Source organism: Ictalurus furcatus, chromosome 2 (assembly GCF_023375685.1).
Source record: "Ictalurus furcatus strain D&B chromosome 2, Billie_1.0, whole genome shotgun sequence".
Lineage (NCBI taxonomy): Eukaryota > Metazoa > Chordata > Actinopteri > Siluriformes > Ictaluridae > Ictalurus > Ictalurus furcatus.
This window is the reverse complement of record NC_071256.1, coordinates 32,113,070-32,140,732: the sequence shown is the minus strand read 5'-3', so window position 1 is coordinate 32,140,732 and position 27,663 is coordinate 32,113,070. Positions and strand designations below refer to the sequence as shown.

Here is a 27,663-nt window from a genome sequence, read left to right as displayed (position 1 = left end):
CTGAGGGACTCGTACACAACTATTACAAAATGTGCAAACATTCACTGATTCTCAAGAAGGCAACACGATACATTAAGAGCCGGGGGGGTGTAAATTTTTGAACAAGATAATTGGTGTAAATTGTTATAATTTGTTTGATCATCCAGGTAACGACACACAGTATTAAGACTCAAGAGTATGTCGACTTTTGAACAGGTTCATTTGTGTAAATTCAGTTATTTATTATTGTGTCTTGTGGTCTATATGTAAACATCAGTTATGTGAAATAGCTTATTCAGGGCAGGACTAAATAAAAAAACAAAATACAATTTTTATGCTCCCTCGTATTTTTTTATCATTAACATTTTGCTGATTCTGCAAGGGGTATGTAAACTGTATATCATTAAATATATCACTGATTATTATGTTATATCAAACAACCAGATAGAGCACCAAATTTCATTCATGTCAAGACCAATGTAACGTTTAGCTTTAAAATGAGACAGTGAGTTTAAATTGATGATGTCACAGCTATCCAATTCAATTCAATTCAATTTTATTTGTATAGCACTTTAACAAGAAATCCAGCTCAGGATCTTGATCCCTAATGAACAAGAGTACCAGACCAAGAGAACCAGAGGCAATAGTGGCAAGGAAAAACTCCCTGAGACGACATGAGGAAGAAACCTTGAGAGGAACCATTACTCTTCTGGGTAGGATTAGAAATATTGCTCTTTTACAACTGTATACTATCAAATCACACTGTACTAAATGTATCAAAATGATGTTTGTTATGAATAGGAGTCCAGTGAGCACAGGAGAGTCTTTATGATTATAGCAGCACTTCTTGGGTACAGATCTAGAGTTTCCAGGTGAAATTATACACTGGAGGGTGAGACTCGCCAGAATGTCGTGTGGCTAATCACAGCTGTCTGTTAGCTCATATACACAGAAAAGTGCAGTTATTGCCCTCCTCCAAGCATAGTCGGCTGTGCATGAAAAGATGTTATGGCTAGCTTCACATGTCTCAGAAAGCTCCTAAGTAGTTAGACTCAGGAACAGAAAAGACTTGGCTAGCGCAAATAAAATAAAATAAAAATTGCAACGGCACATATTAACCTCAAGAAATCCTCATCCTCACCCTCATTCTCTCAACTACTACTCTGTATGATATAATCCCACTTTGCCTGCTCTTCACTTTCCTGCTTCACCAGTATTTCTTCAAACATGGCCTTTCATAACAGCGCTACAAGAGCCTCCACAACTCAGCAGCTGGAGCATAGGTGAGGGAAGAAAGGTGAAAGGTGACGTGGCGCTACCTGTTTAATGCGTGGTGGCACACTCCAGCCACAGGCCTGCATGAGGCCATCATCCCGGCGCATGTGCTCACGGACCTGCCGGTACTGCTCACGCCGCTGCTCCCTACGGACGGAGAGTGCCGAGTTGCTAAGGAGAGACGCAACACCATTACTGGGCAGTCTATGGAACAGAAAGACAGAGAAAGGGAGAGACAGAAAGGGCGAGCGGTCCGCAAAAGAGTGTCAATGAGCCAGCCAGCCAGTCGCGTACGCAAAAGTGATAGAAAGAGAGCGCAGAAGAGTTAGAGAGAGAACAGAAAAGTGGGGCAGCAGGTTAGAGGTGAGACTGAAAGAAAAACTGTGCAGCTCTAGATCACAGACACACATATGCATGAAGAAGCCCAGCTGTGAGCAGGCATGCATTGGATTGATACTTGTATTCTGGTTTGAGGTAATATTATAGATTAGATGTGTCTATGTATGTACGTGTGTATGTATTTATGTATGCACAGTGCCCTCCACTAATATTGGCACCCTTGGTAAATATGAGCAAAGAAGGCTGTGAAAAATTGTGTTTATTGTTTAACCTTTTGATGTTTTGTTAAAAAAAAAATTAACAAAAATTCTCTCATGGATATCAAACATTTGCAAACACAACACAGGTTTATAAAAAAAACAACACTTTTTTGTAAATATGGGTGTGAAACAATTATTGGCACCCGTATGAATTCATATGAGAGAAATATATTTGAATTGTTCAACCATGACTTCCTGTTTCACAGGGATATAAATATGAGGTAACACATAGGCCAAATTCCCTTAGTAATTCATAACAATGGGCAAGACCAAGCAGTATAGCTGTGATGTGCGGCAAAAGTTGTTGAGCTTCACAAAATGGGCAGTGGCTATAAGAAAATAGCAGAAGCATTGAAAATGCCCATTTCCTCCATCAGGACAATAATTAAGAAGTTCCAGTCAACTGGAAATGTTATGAATCAACCTGGAATTGGACGCGTGTCTGTATCGTCTCAACGCACTGTGAAGAGGATGGTTCGAGAGGCCAAAAAATCTCCAAGATCACAGCTGGAGAATTGCAGAAGTTAGTTGTGTCTTGGGGTCAGAAAGTCTTCAAAACTACAATCTGAAGTCACCTACATCACCACAAGCTGTTTGGAAGGGTTTCAAGAAAAAAGCCTCTACTCTCATCAAAAAACAAACTCGCGCGTCTGCAGTTTGCCAGACACGACTGGAACTTCAAATGGGACCAGGTTCTATGGTCAGATGAAACCAAAATAGAGCTTTTCGGCAATAAACACCAGAGGTGGCTTTGGTGCACACAGAGAGGTAGCCATATGGAAAAGTACCTCATGCCCACGGTTAAATAACGTGGTGGATATTTAATGTTTTGGGGCTGTTTTTCCGCCAGAGGACCTGGACATTTTGTTAGGATACATGACATCTTGGACTCTATCAAATATCAACAGATATTAAATGAAAACCTGACTGCCTCTGCCAGAAAGCTTAAACTGAACCGTGGTTGGATCTTCCAGCAGGACAATGATCCAAAACATACATCAAAATCAAAAATGGTTTAGTGACCACAAAGTCAAGGTCCTGCCATGGCCATCCCAGTCCCCTGACTTGAAACCCATAGAAAACCTGTGGGGTGAACTGAAGAGGAGAGTCCACCAGCATGGACCTCGAAATGTGAAGGATCTAGAGAGATTCTGTATGGAGGAATGGTCTCAGATCTCTTGCCATGTATTCTCCAACCTCATCAGGCATTATAGGAGAAGACTCAGAGCTGTTATTTTGGCAAAGGGAAGTACTGACTAAAAGGGTGGCAATAATTACACACCTATATTTAACAAAGAGATTTTATATCCATGAGAGCAGAGTATTTTTGTGATTTTTTTTAACAAAAGCTCAAAAGGTTAAACAATAAAGACAATTTTTTGCTCATATTTACCTTACATATTTAAGGATGTCAATATTAGTCGAGAGCACTGTATGTATGTGTAAATGTATATGTTTTGTGCAGCAGGGGGAGCAGCATAGCACTTTGGAAATATCAGCTACACCAGATGAATAATGAATAATGTACTGTATACAATATCAGGAATGTGTTGCACAGAGAATTCCACAAATATTGACAAGTATGCAAGAGTATTTGTGTATGTAGCATTCACAAAGTGATTCACAAAGTGATTAATATTGTGTCTTACTGAAGTGTTTTACTGACTCCATACTATCTAAGCATGTAACCCACCCAACTTAATTAATAGTTAATTGTTGAAAATATGACATGCTAATGTTTTCTAGCCATCCGGGGTGCATTTAATGCTTCTGGGATAGGCTTTGGGTTCACTGTGACCCAGACCAGGATAAAGCACTTCCTGGAGATGGATGAAAAATATCTTCTAGCAAATATTCTACAGTTCATTTATAATGGAAAAACCAACCAATTGCTAGCCATTTATTCAATATGAAGCATATTTCAAGCTTTAAAAAAATCAAGGTTTCAAGGAACCTGTACAAGTCCTGTGTGGGCTCCTGATCCACCACCTGATTAGGATCAATCAGTCACTGAAGATGACTGATTGAATGAATCTATTCTGTAGCTTGTCAAGTTGCTAGAATATAAATGACCTCCTTCCTGTCTGCCTCACCATCACCGAGTTTTCTCAAGTAATCTAAAAATCACTACCTAGACAGTATAATGCAACCAGCAAGATTTAACCAGCTTGAACTTACGAGCATAAACCAGCCTGAACTAGTTATTATAAATTTGACAAAACTTATGTTCAATAGTCATTAACGTGGTTTATTTTATTACGAAACAGAACTTGGGGTTTACTCAGTGACTCGCAGAGAAGCCGTGTAACCCAAAGTAATCGTGTAAAACCTTGCTTTGAAATTAATATTAACCCTGAGCTTTGCTCCATTAAAACACAGAGGTTCTGATTTACTAAGATCTGAAATAACTAAATAATTAGCATGCGCAAATAATTACATCACGTACAAATAAGGGTATAAAACAACATGCAAATGAGGTTTTTGTGTGCGCCAATTGTTCTCAATATCCATGGCGAGTTCAGATTTCAAATAGACTCCCAGAGAAGTCAAAATGAAACTGAAAATGAAAGTATAACGACGAGTAAAGGCACTGACACACTTTGGAAAACTACAATATGAACATGAGTGTGCATTTTTCAAGTATCAGAGGTGCGAACATGCAGTGAATACCTAATACAAAACCATGTAGGGGTTTGAGTGACGTTCTGATTGTTTTGAGACATTATGGCATAATTTAGATAAATGTACGCCTTTTTGCTATCATTTTCCTTTAAAGCAATAGTAATGGGCTTATACACATTTAATACCTGACCTTCAGGCATATTCGTTTGCATATCTATTTGCCACCAGCCTAAAAGTGGCTTTCAAGTATTTCCCTTATGAGGTGTAAAATAAACCAATTTGCATAAAGGTGTATATTTATCTTAAGCCAGAATGGAAAATGGACAATGCAATGCTCCATTGCTAATGTTTCAGATGGAATGCTCAGATGGAATGCTATCAAGTTTTTTAAGCTGCACTGGTAAACATTTCATTGATGCTTCCTGTGCAGTTTTAAAGCCTGTGGTTTGTGTGTATATACGTAACAGTATTTGTGTGCCTGCACTAATTTGTGAACATGTATCTACTGTATGTGTGGGTGTTGTTGCATGTTCTCACTCCTCAGGGAAGAACTCGAGTGTGTGGTTGGAGGTGGAGATCTGGCACATGGTGTGCGAGCGTCTCTGGTTGAAGCCTGCAGGAGAGGGGGATCGGTAGTGGATGTTGACGCTGGTGTATGGCCGCTTCACTGGAGGAGGGCTTGAGGATGAGCTGAAGAGACGTGCAAAGCTAGAGGGAAAGTAAAAGGAGAGATTTACTACACTGTCGTCTTATTTAAAACAAATCCTAGAAAGCAGCATTATTGCCTCTGTAGCTGCTTAAAGGAAAACTCCACCCTGAAACACATTAAATATATTTATACCAAAATATTTCAAATGTGCTTAGCAATTCTGGTGCTAGTTTGATATTAGAGGCTGTCTACCGTTCAGAAACTGGTATTAGAATGAATGTTGAAGCTTTGAAACCGGATCAGACCAGATCAGCAGATTGTATAGATGGTGAGAATGCTGGACAAAATAAAGGACTAAAGCGCTGCTGCATCGCTCTCTTTAGGTAGAGATGAAACAAGGGCTAAATCCCATTCGCATCACTATCAGCGGGTAGTCGAACGGAATTGCAGGAAGAAGTTAACCAAACTAGACCAACATGTAGTTTAAATTTTCAATGAATTTCATTGAACACAAGTTAAATATAAAAATGAATATGTAAGTATCAGATGCAAGGATCAGACAAACTCACAACTGCCAGATGGTCGATTTCTTCTTCTCTTGGAGTTGAGGACTCTCCCTAGAAGCTCTGTAATAGAGATGGAAAGAAAAAGAGAAACAAAGACACACATGACCTAAAGTGAGTGCATGAACTTTCAGGCATGTACTCACTGTGTGTTCTGCACCAGGGAGCAGTGTGATGTATGTTTCTCTGGGTACGAGAGATCAAATGTATATGAACACGTCTGACACTGACCTGATCATCTCAGTCCAGCGGACAGCCTCCTGCAGCTCCATCAGCCTCTCTTTGTACTGGTTGCGTTCCATCAGGACGCGCGCCATCTCGACCCGTGTGAACCTGCGCCTCTGCGTCATGGCCACGTCGTCCTGCAGTGAGGACGAATACTGTGCCGTATTCCAACACACAAATCCCACAAGAACAAACAAGAAAGGGAAACAAACACCACACAAGCAGGTGGAGGTTAGTGGTTAGAAGCAAAGCTGGTTAAAGTACCATATTTATGAGTCAGGAAATTCAACTTTTTGTGAGGAATGTGCCAAAGCATCAATGCAAGGAATATGTGTGTTAAATAAACATAGCATCTAAAGGCTGAGGTGTTAAAAATAAAATGCGTTCATGTTAATGCAATGCCCAACTCCAGCACATTGCAGTAACTACTGGTGACTTTCCGACCAATGACTGACCTTATTAATAGATTCCATACCTAAGTATGTATTAAGGATATACGGATACCATTTTTTACTGATACTATGGGTACTCATCAATACTGATACCGAAATGAGTAACCTATTTAGTCTTTATCAATCAGAGATGCACAGAACATTTTACTTGGCTCTCTTTATATTTCCCTGGTTTAAATTGTGACCATGAAAAGCAAACACGTGCATGTTCATTCACCTAGGCTACTAGACTCGTTCTTTATATGTTAGCTAGTTGATTTTAAATGAGTGCTTTAGCTTGACACATTAGTTACAGTAGAGAGTGGGTTTTGTTTAAATTCTGTAAAATAAATATTAAAAAAACGCCTCTGTACAGCTGTAAGTAAAGTACATTTTTGTTTTCATTGTTCTCAGAATCCTTTGCTGTCATTCGCTGATAGTGGCTGATCTGCAAGAACAATATACTTGGTGAGAGCTGATATTTTCATTCACTTAGCACTGTCTGTAGACATTTATTTTCTCACATGGCTAGCGTTTGCTTCAGCATTAGTTACTGCTGCATGCTGCTAGCAATGAACCTCCCGTGCTGAGTTTTACGATTAGACGTTTAGTTTTATGCTTAAGACGTTAGGGTACTTGTATTGTATGAAGACGCTGTAGTTTCTCCTCGTGATATTTTCAGAGCGGTTTGCAGTCTGCTTTGCTTTGCTTGCCATCATTAAATGGGAAATACTTCTAGATAAAAGTCATTTACATTTATTCATTTAACAGACGCGTTTATCCAAAGCGACTTACAAATGAGGAAATACAAGCAAAGCAGAGAACAATACAAGATTTTTAACTGAGTTCCAGAGAAGCAAAGTGCACAGAGTAGAGTTTTTTTTTTTTAAGGGGGGGCAGGGGACAAGTTAGGGGTTAGTTAAGTTTTCACAGAAAAGGTGGTTCTTCAGCCGTTTTTTGAAGATAGTGACGTATTCTGCTGTCCGAATAGAGGTTGGAAGAGCCTGGACTAGCTGTGTGTCCACCAAAGAGGGACAGTCAGTTTGAAGGTTTTGGAAAGGGACCTCATGCCTCGCTGTGTAGGTACCACCAGGTGTCTGTCGTTAACTGATCACAGGTTGCGCGAGGGAACATAAACCTCAAAGAGAGTGTTGAGGGCTTATTTCTGTCACCTTGGGTTCATTTCTGGTAAAGGTTGAAGCACAGCTTCAAATCCTTCACTGAAGTTAAATTACAAAAGTATAAAAATTACATTTAAGTATTAAAGTAAAAGTACAAGGACAATTCACAAATGTCAAAGGTGTTGAAGGGGCAGTTCTAGAGAAGGTCTTGTACGTGAGCATCAAGATCTTGAATTTGATTTGACAGGAAGTCAGTGGAGGGAGATGAAGAGGGGTGTGACATGGGTTCTTTTTGGGCTGGTTGAAAACAAGGCGTGCTGCTGCATTCCGAGTCATCTGAAGGGGTTTGATGGAGCTGGCTGGGAGACCCAAGAGTAGTTCGTAGCAGTAGTCCAGTTTTGAGATAACAAGAGCCTGTACTAGCTGTGTGGCCTGATCAGTGAGACAGGGTCTGATTTTCTTGATGTTATACAGAATGAACCTACAGGACTGTGCAGTTGAAATATGGTCTGTAGTTCAAGTTCAAGTGGTCATCGAAAGTCATCCCAAGGTTTCAGGTTTGAGTGTGGTTGAGTATAGCCATTTACAGCCATTTAAAGTTGTCTGTTCATTAGTGAAATAACTTTAACTAGAATTATATCACACACTATCACATGTTGGTGTCACACCATTTTTTACTTATGCGTAATTGAACTTAAGCAGGTAAGATTCTTAGATTGTGTTATTTAATTGAAGAGAGTGTGAGACTTACATCCTCTCCTCCTTCATCCTTTGAGTCCTGAGATGCTCCGAGTGCCTCAGCTCTCAGCCTGGGGAGATGAAGTTAAGAGTCGATTATGCACAGTTGCACTTCAGCATAGTATTGGACAAACCAGAAACACACAGCCTTGTGAAAGGATGAAAGGATTTCCCCATGATGATTGTGTTTATTATGGGTTTACTTCTGTCACCTTAGATGATACAGGTCCAGTATTTCTGAGGTAAAGGGACTCTAGACATGAGTGGTGATTCTGAATCATTGTGAACGTTAGTTATTTAGAAGCTTGTTGTTATTCACACAGCAGTGTGAAATGCGAACCAGGAACTTGTCCAGAAATCGTACACTTCTTCTTACCAGAACAATTTAGTTCCTCTACAGGTTCCTGAACTTTGTTGGAAACGTACCTACTATGAACCTTCTATACTCAAGTAAAAGTAAAATTACTGATCTAAATAAATCTTCTGGTAAAGGTTGAAGTGCAGCTTCAAATCCTTCACTGAAGTTAAATTAGAAAAGCATAAACATTTACATTTAAGTATTAAAGTTTTTACAAGGATGATTCACAAATGTAAAAGGTGTCTGTCTAAGTAATTTTAGTTACTGTGTTAAATTAGCACCTCCTTCACCAAGGAACAAAGGAATGTAGGGAAAACTAGCTTAACAGCTTTATTGCTAATCTTCCAAACATTAGGTAGCTGATGTTACAAACGAGCTGAATAATCATAGCTGGCTGTTACAATCCAAATACAATAAATTACGATAAATACAAAGGGTACACAGCTGCAGATAGCGTACAGAGGTGGATATTAGATCTCGTTCTTGCTGTTACATCTGTTCAAGTTTAGATTTGTTAGGATTTAGGTCCTTGAAGCAGTGATGTAGTGTTGGAAAATGTAGAAAGGAGAGATTTTTCTTTTTTTATAATTTAGTGAGGAAAAGTCAAAAGTATTAAGTGAAAGAAAAACTCAAGTAAAATGCTGATATTTAAAAACCAGGCTTAAGTAAATGTTAGTAATTGTTACTTCCCACCTCAGAAAAAGGATGTCTGAAAAAGGAAAATTGAGATATGTACAGTGCCGTGAAGATGTATTTGCCCCCATCCTGATTTCTTCTGTTTTTGTGTACATCTCATATTGAATAGTTTTAGATCTTCAGATCTTCGAAATACAACATAAAACAAAGGCAACCTGAGTAAACGCACAATACAGTTTTTATTATTTTATTCATTTATTTTTAATTGAAGCAAAAAATGTTATCCAACACCTATCACCAATGTGAAAAACTAATTGCACTTATAAACTTCTGTTTGTGCCACCTTTAGCAGCAATAACTACAAACAAAAGCTTCCGATAATTGGAGATCAGTCTTTCACTTACTTCTAGGACTAGGATTTACTTCTATGCTTTGAATCATTGTCTTGCTGCAGAATCCAGTTGCGCTTGAGTTTCAATTTACAGACTGAAGACCAGACATTCTCCTTTAGGATTTTCTGGTAGAGAGCAGAATTCATGTTTCCCTCAATTATTTGAAGTTGCACAGGCCCTGAAGCAGCAGAGCATCCCCACACCACCACACTTCCACCACCATGCTTGAGCATAGGTATTTTTTTTATGGTATTCTTTTGTGGAATTCTCTGTTTGGTTTATGCCAGATGTAACGGGACCCCTGTCTTCTAAAGAGTTCCACTTTCAACTCATCAGTCCACAGAACACTCTCCCAAAAGGTTTGAGGATCATCAGGGTGTGTTTTGGCAAGATTCAAGCCTTAATGTTCTTCTGGGTTAGCAGTGGTTTTCACCTCACCACGCTTCCATGGATGCCATTTTGGCCCAGTGTCTTTCTCAAAGTGGAGTCATGAACAGTAACCTTAATTGGAAAGAGAGCTGCAAGAGAGGCCTGCAGTTCCTTTGATGATGTCCTTGGCTCTTTTGTGACTTGCTGGTTGAGTCATTTCTGTGCTCCTGGAGGAATTTTGGAAGGTCGGCCACTACTGTGCCGAGTTTTTCCATTTGGAGATAACGGCTCTCACTGTGGTTCTTTGGAGTCCCAGAGCCTTTGAAATAGCTTTGTAACACTTCCCAGACTGATGTATTTCAGGGTAAGACCTTTTAACCAACTTCAGCCTGTTCAGTTCTATTTAAGTGTTGATTTGATTGAACAGGGTTTGCAGTAATCAGTCCTGATTGTGTCTAGTCCAGCTGAACCCCATTATGAATGCAGTTTCATAGATTTGAGGAATTAGTAACTAGGGGGCAAATACATTTTCACACAGTTCCAGTTGGTACCGGATAACTTTTTTTAAGCTTCGATAAATAACATTATCATTTAAAAACTGTATTTTGTGTTTTAGTAACAATTTAGTATGAGATATACACAAAAACAGAAGAAATCAGGATGGGGGCAAATACTTTTTCACAGTGCTGTACCTCTTCAGCTCCTCCTCCAGCTCTTTGACTCTGGTGTCCACTTTGTTCTTGGACTGTTTAACTGCCTCCAGTTCCTCCCTCAGGACCTCATGCTCTCCCGACAGCTCGTCCACTTTAGCGATCAGGTCGTTCTTCACAATGTTCAGAGCATTCCTAAGCAGAGAGGAATGGTCAGTGAAAAATCATACGAACAGACATACAGCATGTGCATAAACACACACACACACACAAACACATTTCTTACTTGGTCTCCAGTAGTTGTTTGTTCTCTGTGAGAAGGTTCTCCACCTCTTTCCCCATCCCTGTGTGATACAGTTAATCAGCACTGGCCTCCAAATAATCTTTATATTAGTTATTTAGTGTGTGTGGTACTATACTTAATTTCGTTCATTTTTTTAAATATAGTTTTTTTATTATTTAAATAAAAAAATGGGGAGGTTTAGTTTAACTCATGAGTGCTACATATATGCAAACAACATGGTAACTTGATCACGGGGGGGAGGGGGGGAGGGGGGGGAGCAGCACAAATACAATCCAACTCATAAACAAGCTGTTCAATAAAATGCAACTTAGATGCAGGTACTTTTATAACAATTACAAAACAAATTGTAAAACTATTCACAGAGGACTTCAAACTTGACCATTAAATAAAAAATTAAATATGGCCATTCCGAAGCAATGCTAATGAAAGATGCCATAGCAGAAGAGCCGCAGGAAATGACATCACAGCATAGGAAAGGGGGCGGGGGGGGTTACCATCATGTCAGCATGGGGCACAAAAAACACAGACATGGAGGAATCAGCAGGGCCAGAGCCTTACCAAAGAAATCATCCCGCACTGAGAGAGCGCCAAAAAAGAGGCAAAGTGGGGCAGCAAGATAATGAGGGGAAAGTAACAAGGAGTAAGAGTGAAATAAAAGAAGGAGAGAAGAAAGAGGAAAATGAAGAGGGCATCATGGTGCAAAGGAAAATTTAAAAAGGGATAAAAGAGACAGAAAGACAAAGAAGGAGAAAACAGGAAAGCTTCTGGTGAGATATAGTTTTGGGTGAGGGATTTACTGTACATACACATACATATGCATGTGTGATCACACACACACACACACACACACAGACTATATTTTATGAGGTGGTCCGGGGGAAAAAAACCTGTCAAATTTCACACTGGCTGAATTCTGGCAGACAGCCAAAAAAGACAAAAAACTCAGGTTAACATAATATAAAAGGATATAGCATAATTTGACATCTTAACTTTAAGAAACTATAAATATATTTCTCCAGAAAAAATGTGGAGATTTTGGCTATCTTTCTGCAAAGATCATGGTGTATAAGGAGCCAGTTTAACCAAAATGGTGCCACAAACAGTCAGATTGCCTAAAGGATGTATGATACTTGTTTATAACTATGTGTACGCATATGCAAGATGGCTGCCGCATGTATCCTGTTGCGTCCGCATGGTGTAAATCGTCGGGGCAGTATAGCATCATATGACACTGTGTCAGCAACTGACTAATGAAAAATAGCGTTATGTCTCAAAATGCATACTTATATACTGTGATAGACCTTAACTGAGTACTAACACTAACTGATTTTTATATTTCATTTTATAAACCTCTTATGTCAGGGGTGTCCAATCTTATCCGCAAACGGTCAGTGTGGGTGCAGGTTTTGAGCCACAACTGATTCCACCTGTTGAATCAGTTTATATTGGCTTTCAATAGACTCAGGTGTGGCTTCTGCTTAGTCCACACCGGCAATGTCCGGATAAGATTGGACTTATTTAGTCTTATGTAGTCTTATGTAGTCTTGAAGCCTACCGAAAGGTTTGCTTTCTAGATTTTCTAGATGTAAGGTTTTAGATTTGAGACAGAGCTCATGACAACAATCACGACAAAGGCAGAAAGTTTTTACAGAGTTTAACATCAGTTTAGCATGAAATCGCTAAAACATTTTAAGGACTGACTTGGATACCTGATGGACAAGGATGTTTTGGCTTTGACATTCCAGCTAGTGAATATAACTTTTACTCCTTCAGATGGAATAAACCATGCAGGAGAGTATGTGAACAATTCTGCAAGTATAAATCGGCTTAAAGATGCATAAAACCTCTCGAGCTAAGTGTGATTTCTTCATACAACGAATGTCATGATTTGATCGAGTAGTTGGATAGCTACATGCCTACATACAATCCATTCATTTTGTAATCAGATACAAACAAATTGCCCACAGTGCTCCTGTGCTTCAGTTGGAGTGGATAGTTAAATGCATTTTTCTCCCTTTTCAGTTTGGAGGTAAACAGAATCTAAAATACTATAACTTTACTCTCAGAAAATTATATTTTTTTTGCCTCTTGTTCGGTTTAATTCAGTAGAATGAGCTAAAGTTACATGATTTTTTTTTAACATTGTGTCACAACTTAATTTCATTGTGTTCAATCCACCTAATATATTTAAAACTGAAATTGACTTAATTCATTTGTGTTAAAACTACATGAATCATTTTTGTTGATGTAACTAACTGGGCAGGGACGCCGTAATTCCCAGCATGCTTTGCAAGGGACTGTATTAGAAGATTAAATTTAGGGATTAAGTGTTATTTTGTGTGTTTTTCAGTAAAGAGAAAGTCATGCTAGTGTTAAATGTTCAGTTATGTTGGACTTTGAAGGAGTTTCTGTAATGTTTTTGAATTTTGTGGTTACCGTTGTGCTGAAGGGTGGAGCTTGCGCTTAGGCTGTGGGCACTCCATGAGCTATACTAATATCAGTACTGACACCAATCTTTTCTTATTTGTTCATTATATACATTGTGTGTAATGATGAATGAAACAGCTTAAGAAAATGAACTAAACCTCAGTATATTAATATAAAAAAATAATTTGGACCAACATAAGGAAATTTAGTTTGACAAAGGTAATAAAGTTAATTAAACATACTAGAGTAAATTCATTTGACCTAAACCAACTAAATTGTGTTGAACCAACTAAACTGATTTATTTCGAATGAACTAAATTAAATTGTGTGTAAAAACTTTCTTCAATTAAATTAAGTAAGAGTAATTAATTCATTTTTTGAGTGCACTCCTGATTGAGATACATGCAAAGAGAGGCATATTTCAGTTCAGGAAAATTTCTAGTATAGAAAATATCAAAATTGCACTAGGGTGAAGGGTTTTCGCAGGCCGTCACACATGCTTAAACGTCATACGAATAACAGCATGAGAAAAAGTCTCAACTGAATATATAAAGTGGTATTCAGTCATCCAAGTTATATGAATGTCTTGTCAGTCTTGGCAAGTGTAAGTAAGTAAGAAAGTAAGTAAGTAAATTTGTTTCAGGTCAGAACTGATAAAGTCTCTCAGATGACTGAATACAAGTCCAGTTACTGTTACAACCATGATTCTGATCAGAATGATTGTGATAATCCTTGTTAGCTTTAAAAATGCAGCTGTACAAAACACGAGACCTATCAAAAGCTGCATCTGAAACTGATGTAATGCTAAAATAATCAACTAACTTCATTTCCCTGCACGTCAGTTTCAATCATTTAAGACACACTGTAAGTAAAAATATCTTGAATATTGGCAAATTCAACTAATATTTCTCTTTATTAGATTGCTTTTTCTTTTTTTTCCTTTTTTTTTTTTTTTAAAGAAATTACAATTATTTGACTGATTTTTGGTGATTATTAAAGCATCTTGTTCTATTCTATTCTATTAATGTCCACTTCTAAACAGCTTTTCATTTTTGATCACATCACCATGCACATGCGGATGTTAAAAATATGTAATTAATCGTGTCATCTTTAACTTTCCCCCACTCCCAGCTATCCCTGAGTAGAAAAACACTGAACCTGTTTCACTCGGAGAAAAATTACAGAAGAAAACTGCAACAGTGTTGTTTTTAAAATTGGTGCTAAGATGAGATTTAACTCTATTCTATTCATATCAAACATGACAAAAGTGTGGAGGTAAAAGAGCAGAGAAATAAAAATATTATAAATAATAAATTGATGAGTGATGAGATACACACCTGAGAATTCCCCTAGGGGCATGGCCAGGAGAAGCACACACGGGAAGGAAGCACAGAGAGGGGTCAAGGGTCAGTGAGTGAGACGGCCGATCAAATCAAAGCACCACCTTCACACTGAGATAAACAAATCAAATTCTGCCTTTACAGTAAACTAAAAACAAATGTAAAACGCCCCAATCTAAGATAAACAGATCAAAACTCTCTTTAAACCAAACATACTCAAATGAAAGGTTTCCCTCTTTCACAATGGGTTTGATGGTTGGGGTGCTGCAGCCATGGGGCAAGCGTGATATCCCAGCGGCCTTTGTTAGCAATGTAGCCAATATACAAAAAGGTCATGCAGGTCAACGTGCAAAGATCATTTGCTTAGCTAAGTTGCTAATTTAAAAGCAAAACATTCATATGGAAATTCATAAATACAGGCCATGAACAAATCATAGGGCTGCATTTATGAGGAGCTACGAATCAACAGTACAGTGAAGATAAAAACTCATAGGATTGTCATGACTAGAGCTTACCGAGCAGCTCCGCTCCGGCATCCACATCGCCGATGATGTCAGATTTGGCGTCTTTGATCTCGTGGTACAGCGAGTCTGTGTTGATGCCAAATGCCTCGTTCACTATGCCCTGAGATGGACTGAAAAAATAACAACATACTAAATAATGAACAAAAATAATGTGTAAGTATATATTCTTTTAGGGCCATATTCAGAATTAATTTGTGAGCATAATGAGTACCAAAATCGTGCACATCAGTTTTCAGACCTCAGACATAAGTACAATTAGTGTATAATCAAATAAAAGTAATATTAAAAAAAAGTTCAAATAGAAAAATAATTTGATGTGCTGGATCAAGTGCTATTTTACAGTATATGCTTTCGAATAACGAATGTGGAAGCCATATTTTTAAACCAACTTTGCAGTGATTATTATAAATACATCCAGGACTATTCATGCAGCAATATACTAGACTCTTGTTAGATATGTAAGGGAAAATCCACGGCCAGGCGTGTGTAACGCACACCGAGTCGTGGATTATCTCGCCTATATCATGGTCAGTTGCCAGCACTGGCAGTACAAAATTTGACTGATAGGATAAAAATAAGGGCTCATTTTCGTTAGTTATTTATATACGGGTCGTAAGATCTAGAATTCATACACAAAGATAAAGTAGTGCTATAAGATTACATTATTTGAATGAACTATAGTAAATAAGTCAACAGATTACGCTTTTTTATTTTATATTTGCAAAATCTCTCTTGCGTTTATTGACATATTAGCAAATTAGAATATTGACAGCAAAGACGGGGACATCTACTGAAAAAAACCCTGTCTTGTACCTCTTTTCAATACAAATATAGGTCTGAATAACAGATCATTTTAATCATCTGAATTAACAGCTCAGAAAAATCTCAATAAATGCGTGCGTAACCCATTTATGAATATTAGACTATATAGTTATAACTATAAATATTATATATAATATAGAATTTTTGGATACAGCCCTAAACCCACACTTTCAATATTGAAACATTACTGACTTTGCAGTAAATAGTCAGTTTGCTGTCCAAGTACTGCTCCATATAAACAGTACAAATGAAAGATACAGTGAATGTAGTAAATATGGATAAATAATTATAATGGACCTGAGAGAAAATCGAACCGTTTGGGTGCTAAAAATTGCAATCAAAATAAAAGTGTTGGAAAACACCCTTTCTATATGAAAAATATTGTTTATTTTCAGAATAAATCAAAAACTAAAAGGTGCTATTCTGTATTTTGCCTTATAATCGTCTCTACGTGTAAAAACTCAAATTGTATATTAACACTGTAATTAATCTGCAGGACACTCAAGTTTTCACACCTGTTTCCTCCACAATAGATACGAGGATCCATGCACATATCAAACTCTGGTGTAGAATCTATGGCTTCCTGAATCTCAGACCACTCATCACTGCTTCCCATACCTGCGTATACACACACACATACATGCAGTGTGGGTTACCACAGAGAATTGGGCTTCATTTTCATGAACACATTTGCATTCCTTAAACCCCTAGCAAAGATTTGCATATGATAAGTGATTATATCGGCTAACTGAGGCTATGGTGCATAGTATTGAGAATAATCCCACAAAGCATCTTGTCTTGTATGCACTTGTATAGATGGTATATGAGACACTGTAACTATTACATATGGAACTCCTGCATTTTCTTGCCCTTCTCTCTCTCTCTCACCGATGCTGACATTCCTGGTCTCCTGTGAGACCTGCACTTCCATATTCCTGCTGAGCCTCTTGGCGTTTTTGCGGCTCCGCCCCCGGCACGTGTCAAACTCTCCAGAAGGAACCATCGGCTCATTGAGAGGGGTAACTGTTGCCGAGGGAACAGATGAGGTGGGAGTGTTTGATTTGCTGCCTGTGCTGCTGGGCGAGGCCACAACTGAGTCAGATTCTGAGCCATCCTCCTTTATTTGGGGGGGGGGGGGGGGGGATCAGAAATACACACATTTAAGTACAAATACACAAATCATTTGAATTGATATTGATTTGACTCAGCAGTGCATTAACATTATAGAATGGCATAAATTACTATTAAATACACACACACACACACACACACACACAATTCACGTAAAATGGAAACACTTTGATGTAATTTGTCCATTAAAGCGCCATCAAAGCCACAAATAAGCAACAAGCACTGCTCAGTCATGTGACCAATGAGTCACATAGAAAACAGGAAGTATGGACATGGCCATTTTTGTTCTATCTTTAAAGAAGGTAGATTTTTGTAGCTCGGCAGTTAAATGTGAATAATAAAGCTCGGCAGTTAAATGTGAATAATAAATGCACTTTAAACTGCATTGCTATAAACACCCTCAACATAATGAACAGCGTGCCATGAATTTGTATTCATCCAATTTTGTTGTTATTTCTGAAGTTACTGCCTGAGTGTGATGGCCGGCTCCTACCGCAAGCCATGACAAAACCAGCACAACACGTTTACGCAGACAGACAGACAGCCTGGCGTCTCATAAAATTATAACATTATTTTGAATAAAGTCTATAAAAAAATAAATAAATAAAAAAGATCTCTTCTATGGTGGGGGTCATATTCACCCACAGTGATAATACAGGTAAAAAGTTTTCAGCCTAGCACATTTTTGCAAGGAAATGATTTAAACACTGCAATCGTATCTTACATACATGTAAACAGGCGGGACAAAAAATCAGGTCTGTGACACAATAGCAGAACTGTGTATCAAGGCCCACAGTGTAAATGCAGACATCTTCATGGTTCTAATCAGAACCTAGTGATGTAGTATGGTCTAAGTCTTGGATTTGGAGTGATAGATAGATTTTCATCACTTTACACCTTTTTTCCCTATGTTTATGACTTAGGAGGTGTCCCCACCAGACAGTGCATTACAGCTCACTACAGTTACTTATCTGAATAGGAGGTGTGCCCTGGAGGGGATCATAATTTTTCTTGAAATGTGAGTGATTTCTCTTATGTGAAGAAAAATAAAGCACTTGACCAAACAGACATGTGTTCTAGCTACATTCATACACCCCTGATCAGTACTCAGTATTAACGGCAGGACGATATGGCAACATGTAGACATAATAATATAAATATATAATCAAACTAATACCTCACACACAATTTTCTCCCCTTTTTAGTCACATGTCAATTCCATCCCACTAGCCAGCTCTACCCTATAATATGACAGCTACCAACTGGGAACGGTGAAGGTTAACATGTTTCCTCGAAGACACATGAAGCTAAACTGCTACATCTTGTCAAACTGTTGCTCATGCTGCATCACAGAGCAGTGTAACACACTCTGAGGAACGTGCTATCTAGCTCACAGATGCCTGTGATTGGCTAGTGTTGCTGTGATTGACATTTGTGAAAGAGTATGCCATCCTTCCCACCGAAAGAGCATGGCCAATTTTGCACCTTTTGAATCCTGGCCAAAAGATGGCTGTGAAATCTTCAGAATTCAAACACGCAATCTCACGACGACAGGGTGAATGCTTTTAGTCAAATTAATTTTAACTGTCTTCAGGTCTCTTGATGTGATATTTTTGTTATTTCACCCACACGTATTTGGTAGCCTTGCAGGAACAGTAACCAAATTTAATATGAGTCATTTACTACAGGGTGAATCATTTGGCACTGGAACAATCCCCTCTGGTTGGTTACTGTGCAGCACTGTCTGGTGGGAAAACGTGACTGGATTTGACTTGAGCACCAACTTTTGAGTGTCAACCTCCACAGGATCTGTCTCTTTCCTAAAAGCATTGTTTCCCTAAAAGGCTTCTACAGCATGTAGCATCCTAAAATGAGTAGATACATGTATTCTGCTTTTCGGTTTATATTTGCATAAATGCTTTTATCAGCAAGACAAAATCAGAAGCCGATGAACCTAAATAAATGATTCACTGCAGAGCTAAAAAATAATCCTTTGCAATAAAAGAAAGCAAAAATACACTCACCGACCACTTTAATAGGAACACCTGTACACCTGAACATTTACGCAGTTATCTAACCAGCCAGTCATGTGGCAGCAGTGTAATGCAAAAAAATCATGCAGACACAGGTCAAGAGCTTCACATCAAACATCAGAATGAAGAAAAACTGTGATCTCTGTGACTTCAACTGTGGTATGGTTGTTGGTGCCAGATGGGCTAGTTTTAGTATTTCAGAAACTGCTGATATCCTGGGATTTTCACACACAACAGTCTCTAAAGTATACACAGAATGGTGCGAAAAACAAAAAACACCCTGTGTGTGAGGGGTTTACAGGCTGAAACACCGCATTGATGAGAGAGCTCAGAGGGGAATGACCAGACTGGTCTGAGATGACAGGAAGTCTCTAGTAACTCAAATAATAGCTCTTTACAACCGTGGTGAGCAGAAAAGCATCTCAGAATGCACAACACATCAAAATTGAGGTGGATGAGCTACAACAGCAGCCAAGAACAAGAATCTGAGGCTATCATGGGCACAGACTCACCCAAACTGGACAGCTGAAGACTGTGGTGATTTTGTTTTTTCTAATCTTCAATCCAATGTGGTCTTCTGCTCTTGAAGCCCATCACCAAGTTTTGATGTTTTGTGCATGTTGAGATGCTTTTCTGCTCACCAGGGTCATAAAGAGTGATTATTTGAGTTACTATATCCTTCCTGACCATTTTCCTCTGACCTCTCTTATCAACGATGCATTTCACCCACAGAACTGGCGCTCGCTCAGTGTTTTTCTTCACACCATTCCATGTAAACTGTTATGTGTGAAATTCCCAGATCAGATCAGCAGTTTCTGAAATACTCAAACCAGCCCTTCTGGTGCCAACATCCATGCCACGGTTAAAGTCACAGAAATCACACTTTTCCCCCATTGTGATGTTTGATGTGAAATGAAGCTCTTGACCTGTATCTGCATGATTTTTTTGCATTGTGCTGCTGTCACATGATTGGCTGATTAGATAACTGCATGAATGTGCAAGTGTACAGGTGTTCCTAAAATGGATGGTGAGTGTATATTACACATTTTGCTGTAACTAAATAAACATTAGGCATCCCTGCATGCCTGCTGGCATCCAGTATGACAAGTGACAGAACTTGTCTTCCAGGGACACGAGCAGGTGAGAGGGAGAAAGGAGCGGGCAGAACAGTGATGTCATTATGATGACTCCTTGCCCAGCTGCGGCATGACAAGGCGGCCTATCTGTCGCACCTGGAAGCCAGGGGCGTAGACGGCTCGACCCAGATCACTGGCATGCCAGGCGTCTGTCGACGTCGTTCTAGCCCCCCCGTGACCCCCACGTACCATAGCATCCCCGGTGGGAAAGAGACTCAACGAAGGAGGTCGCTCTGCTTTACTAAAGAGAGAGAATGAGACACACACACACACACACAGGGAATTAGATATGTGGCATAAACTAATACAAAAGGACTTAAAGGAAAAATCCACTCTTAATCTTTTTAACATGCGTACATGTGATCTTCAGTATTGCGTAACGAAATTCTGAATAAATTGTTTTTAGTTTAAACCTTTTTCATCTACATGTTTTTCTATTTTCACTTTGGTTAATAGTGTCCTCCATTACCCACAATGCCATTCGACTACCTGCTGATAGTGCTACCAGTGGGAATTAACCCTTGCTTTATCTCTACTTAAAGAGTGAGATGCAGCAGAGCTTTAGTTGTTCAGTCTGTTCAGGTCTGTCACCTCCTCATCTGTACACACTGCTCAAACAGATCAGCTTCCAAAGCTTCAACGTTCATGATAATACCACAGTCAACACCGTTGTGCTTGTCATCTCACTGATCACTAACTAGCTGAGCCGAGTCTCTGCCATGACTGCGTCAGACAGCTGCACTGCATCCAGGAACATCGAGTCCAATGTTTATTGTTGGATTTCTAATTAATACGATGCTGACTGTCCCTAGGAAAGAAACCTGCGAAACAGCGAAACCTGACCATTACCCCTTATGTTTGAGATCGTTAAAACTTTGAATTGTAACTGCACAAGCAACTACCACTAACTTCTTACAAGAACAACAAAAATACAGCATCAACCAACAAATTAGCACCAAAATTGCTAAGCATGCCACAAACATTTCAATATAAACAGAATGTGTTTGAGGGTGGACTTTTCCTTTAAGGTCAAAGCGCAGTAAAAAATCAGCCCATAACAGACATGTGAGCCTGGGTCATGTGAACGCACACAAAGGAGAAAGAGGTATAGATTTTTCAGCCAGGGTCATTCAATCAGGAGGGACTCATATTCCTTTACTAGGAATAAAATTAGAACTGGGGTAGGAACAGGGAGGGATAATCTTCGTAGAGGCAGATAGGATTGTGCGGCATTTTTACCTTTTCCTCCGGGTGTTGCGTTGACTGAGGAGACAAACACAGCAGAGCACACACATACACAGACACATAGAGAGAGAGAGAGAGAGAGAGAGAGAGAGAGAAAGAGAGAGAGCGGCACAACGAGAAAGGTGCGAATTAGACTTATGAACACAGACAAAGACACACACATGTCCTTTTCACAGAACATGGTATATTTAACATAACATAACACAGCACACATGATGCAAATCAATCATAATACAAAGCATGGTCTTAATGAAAGTATTATGATCTTGTATTATAATCTTATTCAAATGTTCAAGCTCTGAAAGACAAAATGGATACACCATTTGTGCAGAGGAAAACAGATTCAAAAGATATATTACATGAATATCTGTGTGTGTATGTATTGTCTGAACAAGAAGTGAAGAACAATCTAATCATTATGTCCAAGTATTGTTTGCCTAATGTGCTCTCAGGATTATCATAAAGGTCGCACATGAGAATCCCATTAATTAGCAATTACAATTAGGAGCTAGGACAACGGCTATAACTGGCTTGCTACAACCGAGAACAATCCATCATGGTGAAAGAAAGTTCCGATATCTACATTCGATGGCAGGTAATTCTTCATTTTTCTGCACACAGATTACTTTTAGCAGTCACCAAACCATCGGTTGCATTATAGTATATTTTTACAATGAGAGAAATGTTAAGAAGATAGCAAAACCGCTAGCTAGCTAACATTAGTGATGCAACACTCAGAAGTTGCAATCACGACTTTGCTAATGGATTACATGAGCAGCCGAAGAGCATATGACTATGTGTGGGCAGTAATGTGCACATTTTGGTGAGTGTGTATGTGTGTGTGTGTGTGTGTGTGTGTGTGTGTGTGTGTAATGGGTGTCTTTTTGAGGGCCAGCGATGACAAAGCCTGTGACTAAGCATGAACTGACAGACTGTCAGCCGGTATCTCAGTCCAATGAGTGCTTAGCAACACCATCTCCATGACGACTGCTTTAATCATGGGATCTCAACAAAGCAGGTTTATACAGTATGCACCTTAATACTGTATATAGCACATGTAAGCGGAAAGCATAAAAGCAACAAACACATACAATGTGTCAATATGGTCAACAATTACATTTAAACCGAAGGCATACTGGTTAAACACACACATACAATGCCCTCCATTAATATTGGCACCCTTGGTAAATATGAGCAAAGAAGGCTGTGAAAAATTGTCTTTATTGTTTAACCTTTTGATCTTTTGTTAAAAGAATTCACAAAAAAAATACATTTGAAGGATCTGGAGAGATTCTGTATGGAGGAATGGTCTCAGATCCCTTGCCATGTATTCTCCAACCTCATCAGGCATTATAGGAGAAGACTCAGAGCTGTTTTCTTGGCAAAGGGAGGTAGCACAAAGTATTGATTAAAAGGGTGCCAATAATTGTTGCACAGATTTATTTAAAAAAGGAATGTTTTTGGATAAACCTGTGTTTTGTTTGCAATTATTTGATATCCATGACAGCAGAGTATTTTTGTGAATTGTTTTGAACAAAGGATCAAAAGTTTGAACGATAAAGACAATTTTTCACAGCCTTATTTGTTCATATTTATCAAGGGTGCCAATATTAGTGGAGGGCCTTGTACACACACTCACGTTCTTCCGCAGCCTGTGGTATCTGACTGGTTGCTTCCAGCCTGCTGAATTTTGGAGCGTTCAATGTGTTCAACATAGGTCTGAATCATCTGAAAAAGAAACAATTAACATCACATGGTGTACTGTATATTGCTGTTGTTCTTTTTTTTTTTAAGAAACCTTGCCAAAAAGGCCAGACATCTGGTTGAGACTAGTAATGTGCATTGGTACTACTGGAATTCCAACAAAGAAAAAATTTGTGATAGTGAGAGGTCTTTAGCGAATGAGCATGCAGTCAGATATGAAGCTCACAGGACAAACAAAGACTACATTCATTAACATGAACGTGTGGTGCTACACAATGAATATACATAGTTCAATCCTTCATCCTTAGTAACTGCCTGGTCAAGTGGTTTGCAGTGGTTTAAATTAGGCTACTAGTTTATATTTAATATAGAACCAAGTATATTTGTACAAAACACTTCAGACAGGTACAAAAAAAAATAAAATAACTGCATGAGAGGGATTAAAAAAAAAAAGACTAATTATGAGCACAACTGATGTAGCTGAGGTTGAGGAACTGAACACCATTGCTGGCATTTCTGCCAGTGTTTTCCAGTGTTCCCTGGGCACAGGGCTCATATTTAATACCAAAAAACCCTTCCAGTGTCGACCACGCCCACTTCAAGGTTTAAATCCGAACACAAATAAACATACAGATATCTGGAGCATTATATAGATATACAGTCATGTGAAAAAATAAGTACACCCCATTGAAATTGTTGACCTTTTTTGACATGTTTGGACAAGCAAACATTTGAACATCTTTGAAACAGTGCCTATTAATGAAGTTGATTATACTTCAATCATTTATTCAACAGAAATATCAACAGATGTGATATTCTTCTGTGGAAAATGTAAGTACACCCTTGGCATCAGAAGCTAGTATTGCCCCCTTTAGCAGAAATACAACCCAAATTCAAAAAAGTTGGGACACTATGTAAAATGTCAATAAAAACAGAATGCAGTGATTTGCAAATCTCATAAACTCATATGTTATTCACAATAGAACACATCAAATGTTTAAACTGAGTAAATGTAACATATTAAGAAAAAAAATCAGGTAATTTTGAACTGACCTGTTGTCAATTAACCTCCAGCTGTTTCTTTTTAGTAACACTTACTTTTCCAGCCTTTTGTTGCCCCCGTCCCAACTTTTTTAAGACGTGTTGCGGCCATCAAATTAAAAATTACCTTATTTTTTCCTTAAAATGGTATATTTACTCAGTTTAAACATTTTATTTGTTTTCTATGTTCTATTGTGAATAACATATGAGTTTATGAGACTTGCAAATCACTGCATTCTGTTTTATTTACATTTTACACAGCGTCCCAACTTTTTCGGAATTGGGGCTGTAACTTCTGGTAGGCGTTTTGCATAATTGTTCACCAGGCTTGCTGGAATTTTTAACCACTCTTCCATGCAATATTCTTTCAGTTGCAAGATGTTTGATTTCTTGCATGTACTGCCAGTTTCAAATCCCCCTACAACATTTCAATGGGATTCAAATCCGGGCTTTGACCAGGCCATTCTATAACCCTACATTTCTTCTTTTTGAGCCAATCCTTGGTGGATTTTCTAGTGTGCTTAGGATCATTATCCTGTTGAAAGGTCCACTATCAATTCAACTTCAACTTTCAGACAGATGGCCTCACATTATCTTCAAGCACTCTTTGATATGATGCAGAATTCATAGTTGAATCAATGAATGCAAGCTGTCCAGTCCCTGAGACAGTGAAGCAACCCCAAACCATAACATTTCCACCACCGTGCTTCACAGTCGGTATGAGGTGCTTCTCCTGAAAAGCTGTCTTTTGTCTGCGCCAAACATGTCTGCTGTTACTTTAGCCAAACAACTCTATCTCTGCTTTGTCTGTCCAGAGCACATTATTACAAAAAGCCTGGTCTTTGCCTATATGGCACACCTCCCATGCAGGTCCAATTTGTGCAATCTCTTTCTGATTGTAGAAGCATGCACTTTGACACCAACAGCTGCCAGACTTACTAGCAGATCCTGTAATGAAATTATGGGGTTCTTGGAGACTTCTTTTTGGATCAGACGGCCTGTTCTTGGGCTGAATTTGCTTAGACAGCCAGTCCTGGATAAATTTGCAGTCATTTGAAATCTGTGCCATTTGTAGATTTCACGCACCTCAATAACAAAGGGAACACCAGACACTAAATATGAGAGGTCTAAATAAGGCAGGTTCCACCTGCGCTCCCTAAGCAGGTTCTATTCACTGACACCCAATCTTGAACACCTGATTCTAATTTTATGGATTTGAAGGTGTGATAAATGTAGGGGTGTACTAACTTTTTCAATGTGACTGATCTGTTTTTTGTTCACTTAAATTGTGAAAATTACTACAAAATGTCAATCTTATGTCATTTAATAGATAGTATCACCTTTATTAATAGATGCTGTTTCAAAGAGGATCAAATGTTTGCTTGTCCAAATGAATAAAAAAAGCCAACAATTTCCATGGGGTGTACATATTTTCACACATGACTGTATACAGATATACAGTAGATACAGGCATTGTGTGTATGTGTGTGTGTGTGTGTGTGAGTGTGTGTATGTGTTTGAGGCAGCCAGAGGAGCTCTTACTTCTGTGTGCCGCTGATGAAGAGCGTTGTACTCTTTCTTCATCTCTGACTCACGTTCTTCCAAACGGGAGACTGGAAAATGTGTCAGAAACCACAATTAGACACCAGTATTTGGAGTTTGTTAAAAAGGGCAGTGTATGTGCTTATGTGAACGCATGCTGCAATCTCATTCATGTGCTTCTGTGGGCGTGTGTCTTGACTCACTCTGATCTGCGTAGTTCTTGGTCTTCAGTTCCAACTGTTTTCCCTGTAATTCTAAAAAGTCCACTTGGGCCTGGAGCTCCTTCTTTTCTGCCTCCAACGCATCCTCAAACTCGATAAACTTCTGTTAATGAACAAACACACACGCACAGAGTATGTAATCTTAGCACATCAGATCTTAGCACATTAAATCAGGTTGTCCTCAATGGGTTCACCACACAAATTAAAATCATTTCCAGGCCAGCTGGTGAGCTACACTGCAACAATGATTTTTGCAATAGCTTTTGGCAGTCTGACAGATTTACACACACACAGAGTCTACATCCTAATCAGTGCTAAGAATCCGAAAGCAGTGAGGTCGATTAGTAAAAGCTTCGCCCCTATTGATATATAATACATACAAATGGTATTCAACTCAAATTGGTAAAGGTCCAGCTACATGACATTGTAAGCTATGTTTCTTGCTTACAAAGGCACGCATAAGCAACTAACATGACTGAATGTTGACAACAGTTACGCTATATGGCCAGAAGTATGTGGACACCTGGCCATGACACCCAGATGTGCTTGCTGAACATCCTATTTCAAAGGTGTGGCATTAATGTGAGGAGTCGGCCTCTCCTTTGCTTCTATCTCAGCATTCACTCTTCTGGGAAAGCTTTCCACTAGATTTTGGAATGTTGCATTAATAATAAATAATAAACTTTACTTTAAGTAGCACCTTTAAAAGTAGCTTTTCAAGGTTCTTTACATACAAAACATTATAACTTTTTCGGAATCGGGGTTGTAAAACAGATATGAAATTAATTCAGTAAAGGATAACCTAAAAAAGCAGGTTTTAAGATAAGATTTCAAAATACCTAATGTCTGTGCATGTCTGATATCATCTGGAAGTGAATGCCATAGTTTAGGAGCACAAGAAGAGAAAGCCCTATCACAGGGACACAGAGGGACAGCTAAAAGACCAGACTATTAAACGCGAATGTTACATTTTGGGGTGTATAGTGTTAAGAGCTTAGACAAATACTGGAGAGCCATACATGCAGAACTTTATATGTAAGCATGAGAATTTTACAATCAAGTCGAAACCTGATGGGAAGCCAATGTAAGGATTCATTAGTGAGGTCGGGCATTGATGTTGGGCAAGTCGGCATTCCCAAAGTCATCCCAAAGGTGTTCAGTGGGGTTGAGGTCAGGGCTCTGTGCAGGCCACTCGAGTGCTTCCAAACCAACCTTGACAAACCATGTCTTTATGGAGCTGGCTTTGTGCACAGGGGCATTGTCATGCTGGAACAGTTTTGGGTCTCTTAGTTCTGGTGACGGGAAATCATAATCATAAATCATAATGCCACAGCATATAAAGACATCCTAGACAATCATGTGCCTCCAACTTTGTGGCAAAAATTTAGAGAAGAACCACATATGGGGTTTAAGGTCAGGCGTCCACATACTTTAGCCCCTATAATGTATAAACATTTATGATTTGTTTATGGCTATAAATAAGACTAAAGTGGTTATGTTTTGTTTTGTGGTGACGCATCATGTTACAACTTTTGACACGCATCAAGAAGAGATGAGGAACATTGGTTTTGAATGTGATGCTGAGA

At 38.8% G+C, this 27,663-nt stretch overlaps 1 protein-coding gene across 1 annotated transcript in view; it reads right to left on the bottom strand.

Moving 5' to 3' along the window:
• mapk8ip3 (mitogen-activated protein kinase 8 interacting protein 3) overlaps positions 1 to 27,663 on the bottom strand; it is a 53,351-nt gene that overhangs the window by 14,370 nt on the left and 11,318 nt on the right. Inside the window, exons 3-18 of the mRNA XM_053614875.1 lie at positions 26,060 to 26,180; positions 25,857 to 25,927; positions 23,209 to 23,297; positions 21,564 to 21,587; positions 20,421 to 20,565; positions 16,913 to 17,141; positions 16,540 to 16,642; positions 15,194 to 15,312; positions 14,676 to 14,687; positions 10,894 to 10,951; positions 10,650 to 10,802; positions 8,216 to 8,273; positions 5,919 to 6,067; positions 5,694 to 5,750; positions 5,013 to 5,183; positions 1,299 to 1,458 (exon numbers count right to left, since the gene is read on the bottom strand). Coding sequence (XP_053470850.1) covers positions 1,299 to 1,458; positions 5,013 to 5,183; positions 5,694 to 5,750; positions 5,919 to 6,067; positions 8,216 to 8,273; positions 10,650 to 10,802; positions 10,894 to 10,951; positions 14,676 to 14,687; positions 15,194 to 15,312; positions 16,540 to 16,642; positions 16,913 to 17,141; positions 20,421 to 20,565; positions 21,564 to 21,587; positions 23,209 to 23,297; positions 25,857 to 25,927; positions 26,060 to 26,180 — 1,719 coding nt within the window. The remainder of the gene's footprint in view (positions 1 to 1,298; positions 1,459 to 5,012; positions 5,184 to 5,693; positions 5,751 to 5,918; positions 6,068 to 8,215; positions 8,274 to 10,649; positions 10,803 to 10,893; positions 10,952 to 14,675; positions 14,688 to 15,193; positions 15,313 to 16,539; positions 16,643 to 16,912; positions 17,142 to 20,420; positions 20,566 to 21,563; positions 21,588 to 23,208; positions 23,298 to 25,856; positions 25,928 to 26,059; positions 26,181 to 27,663) is intronic.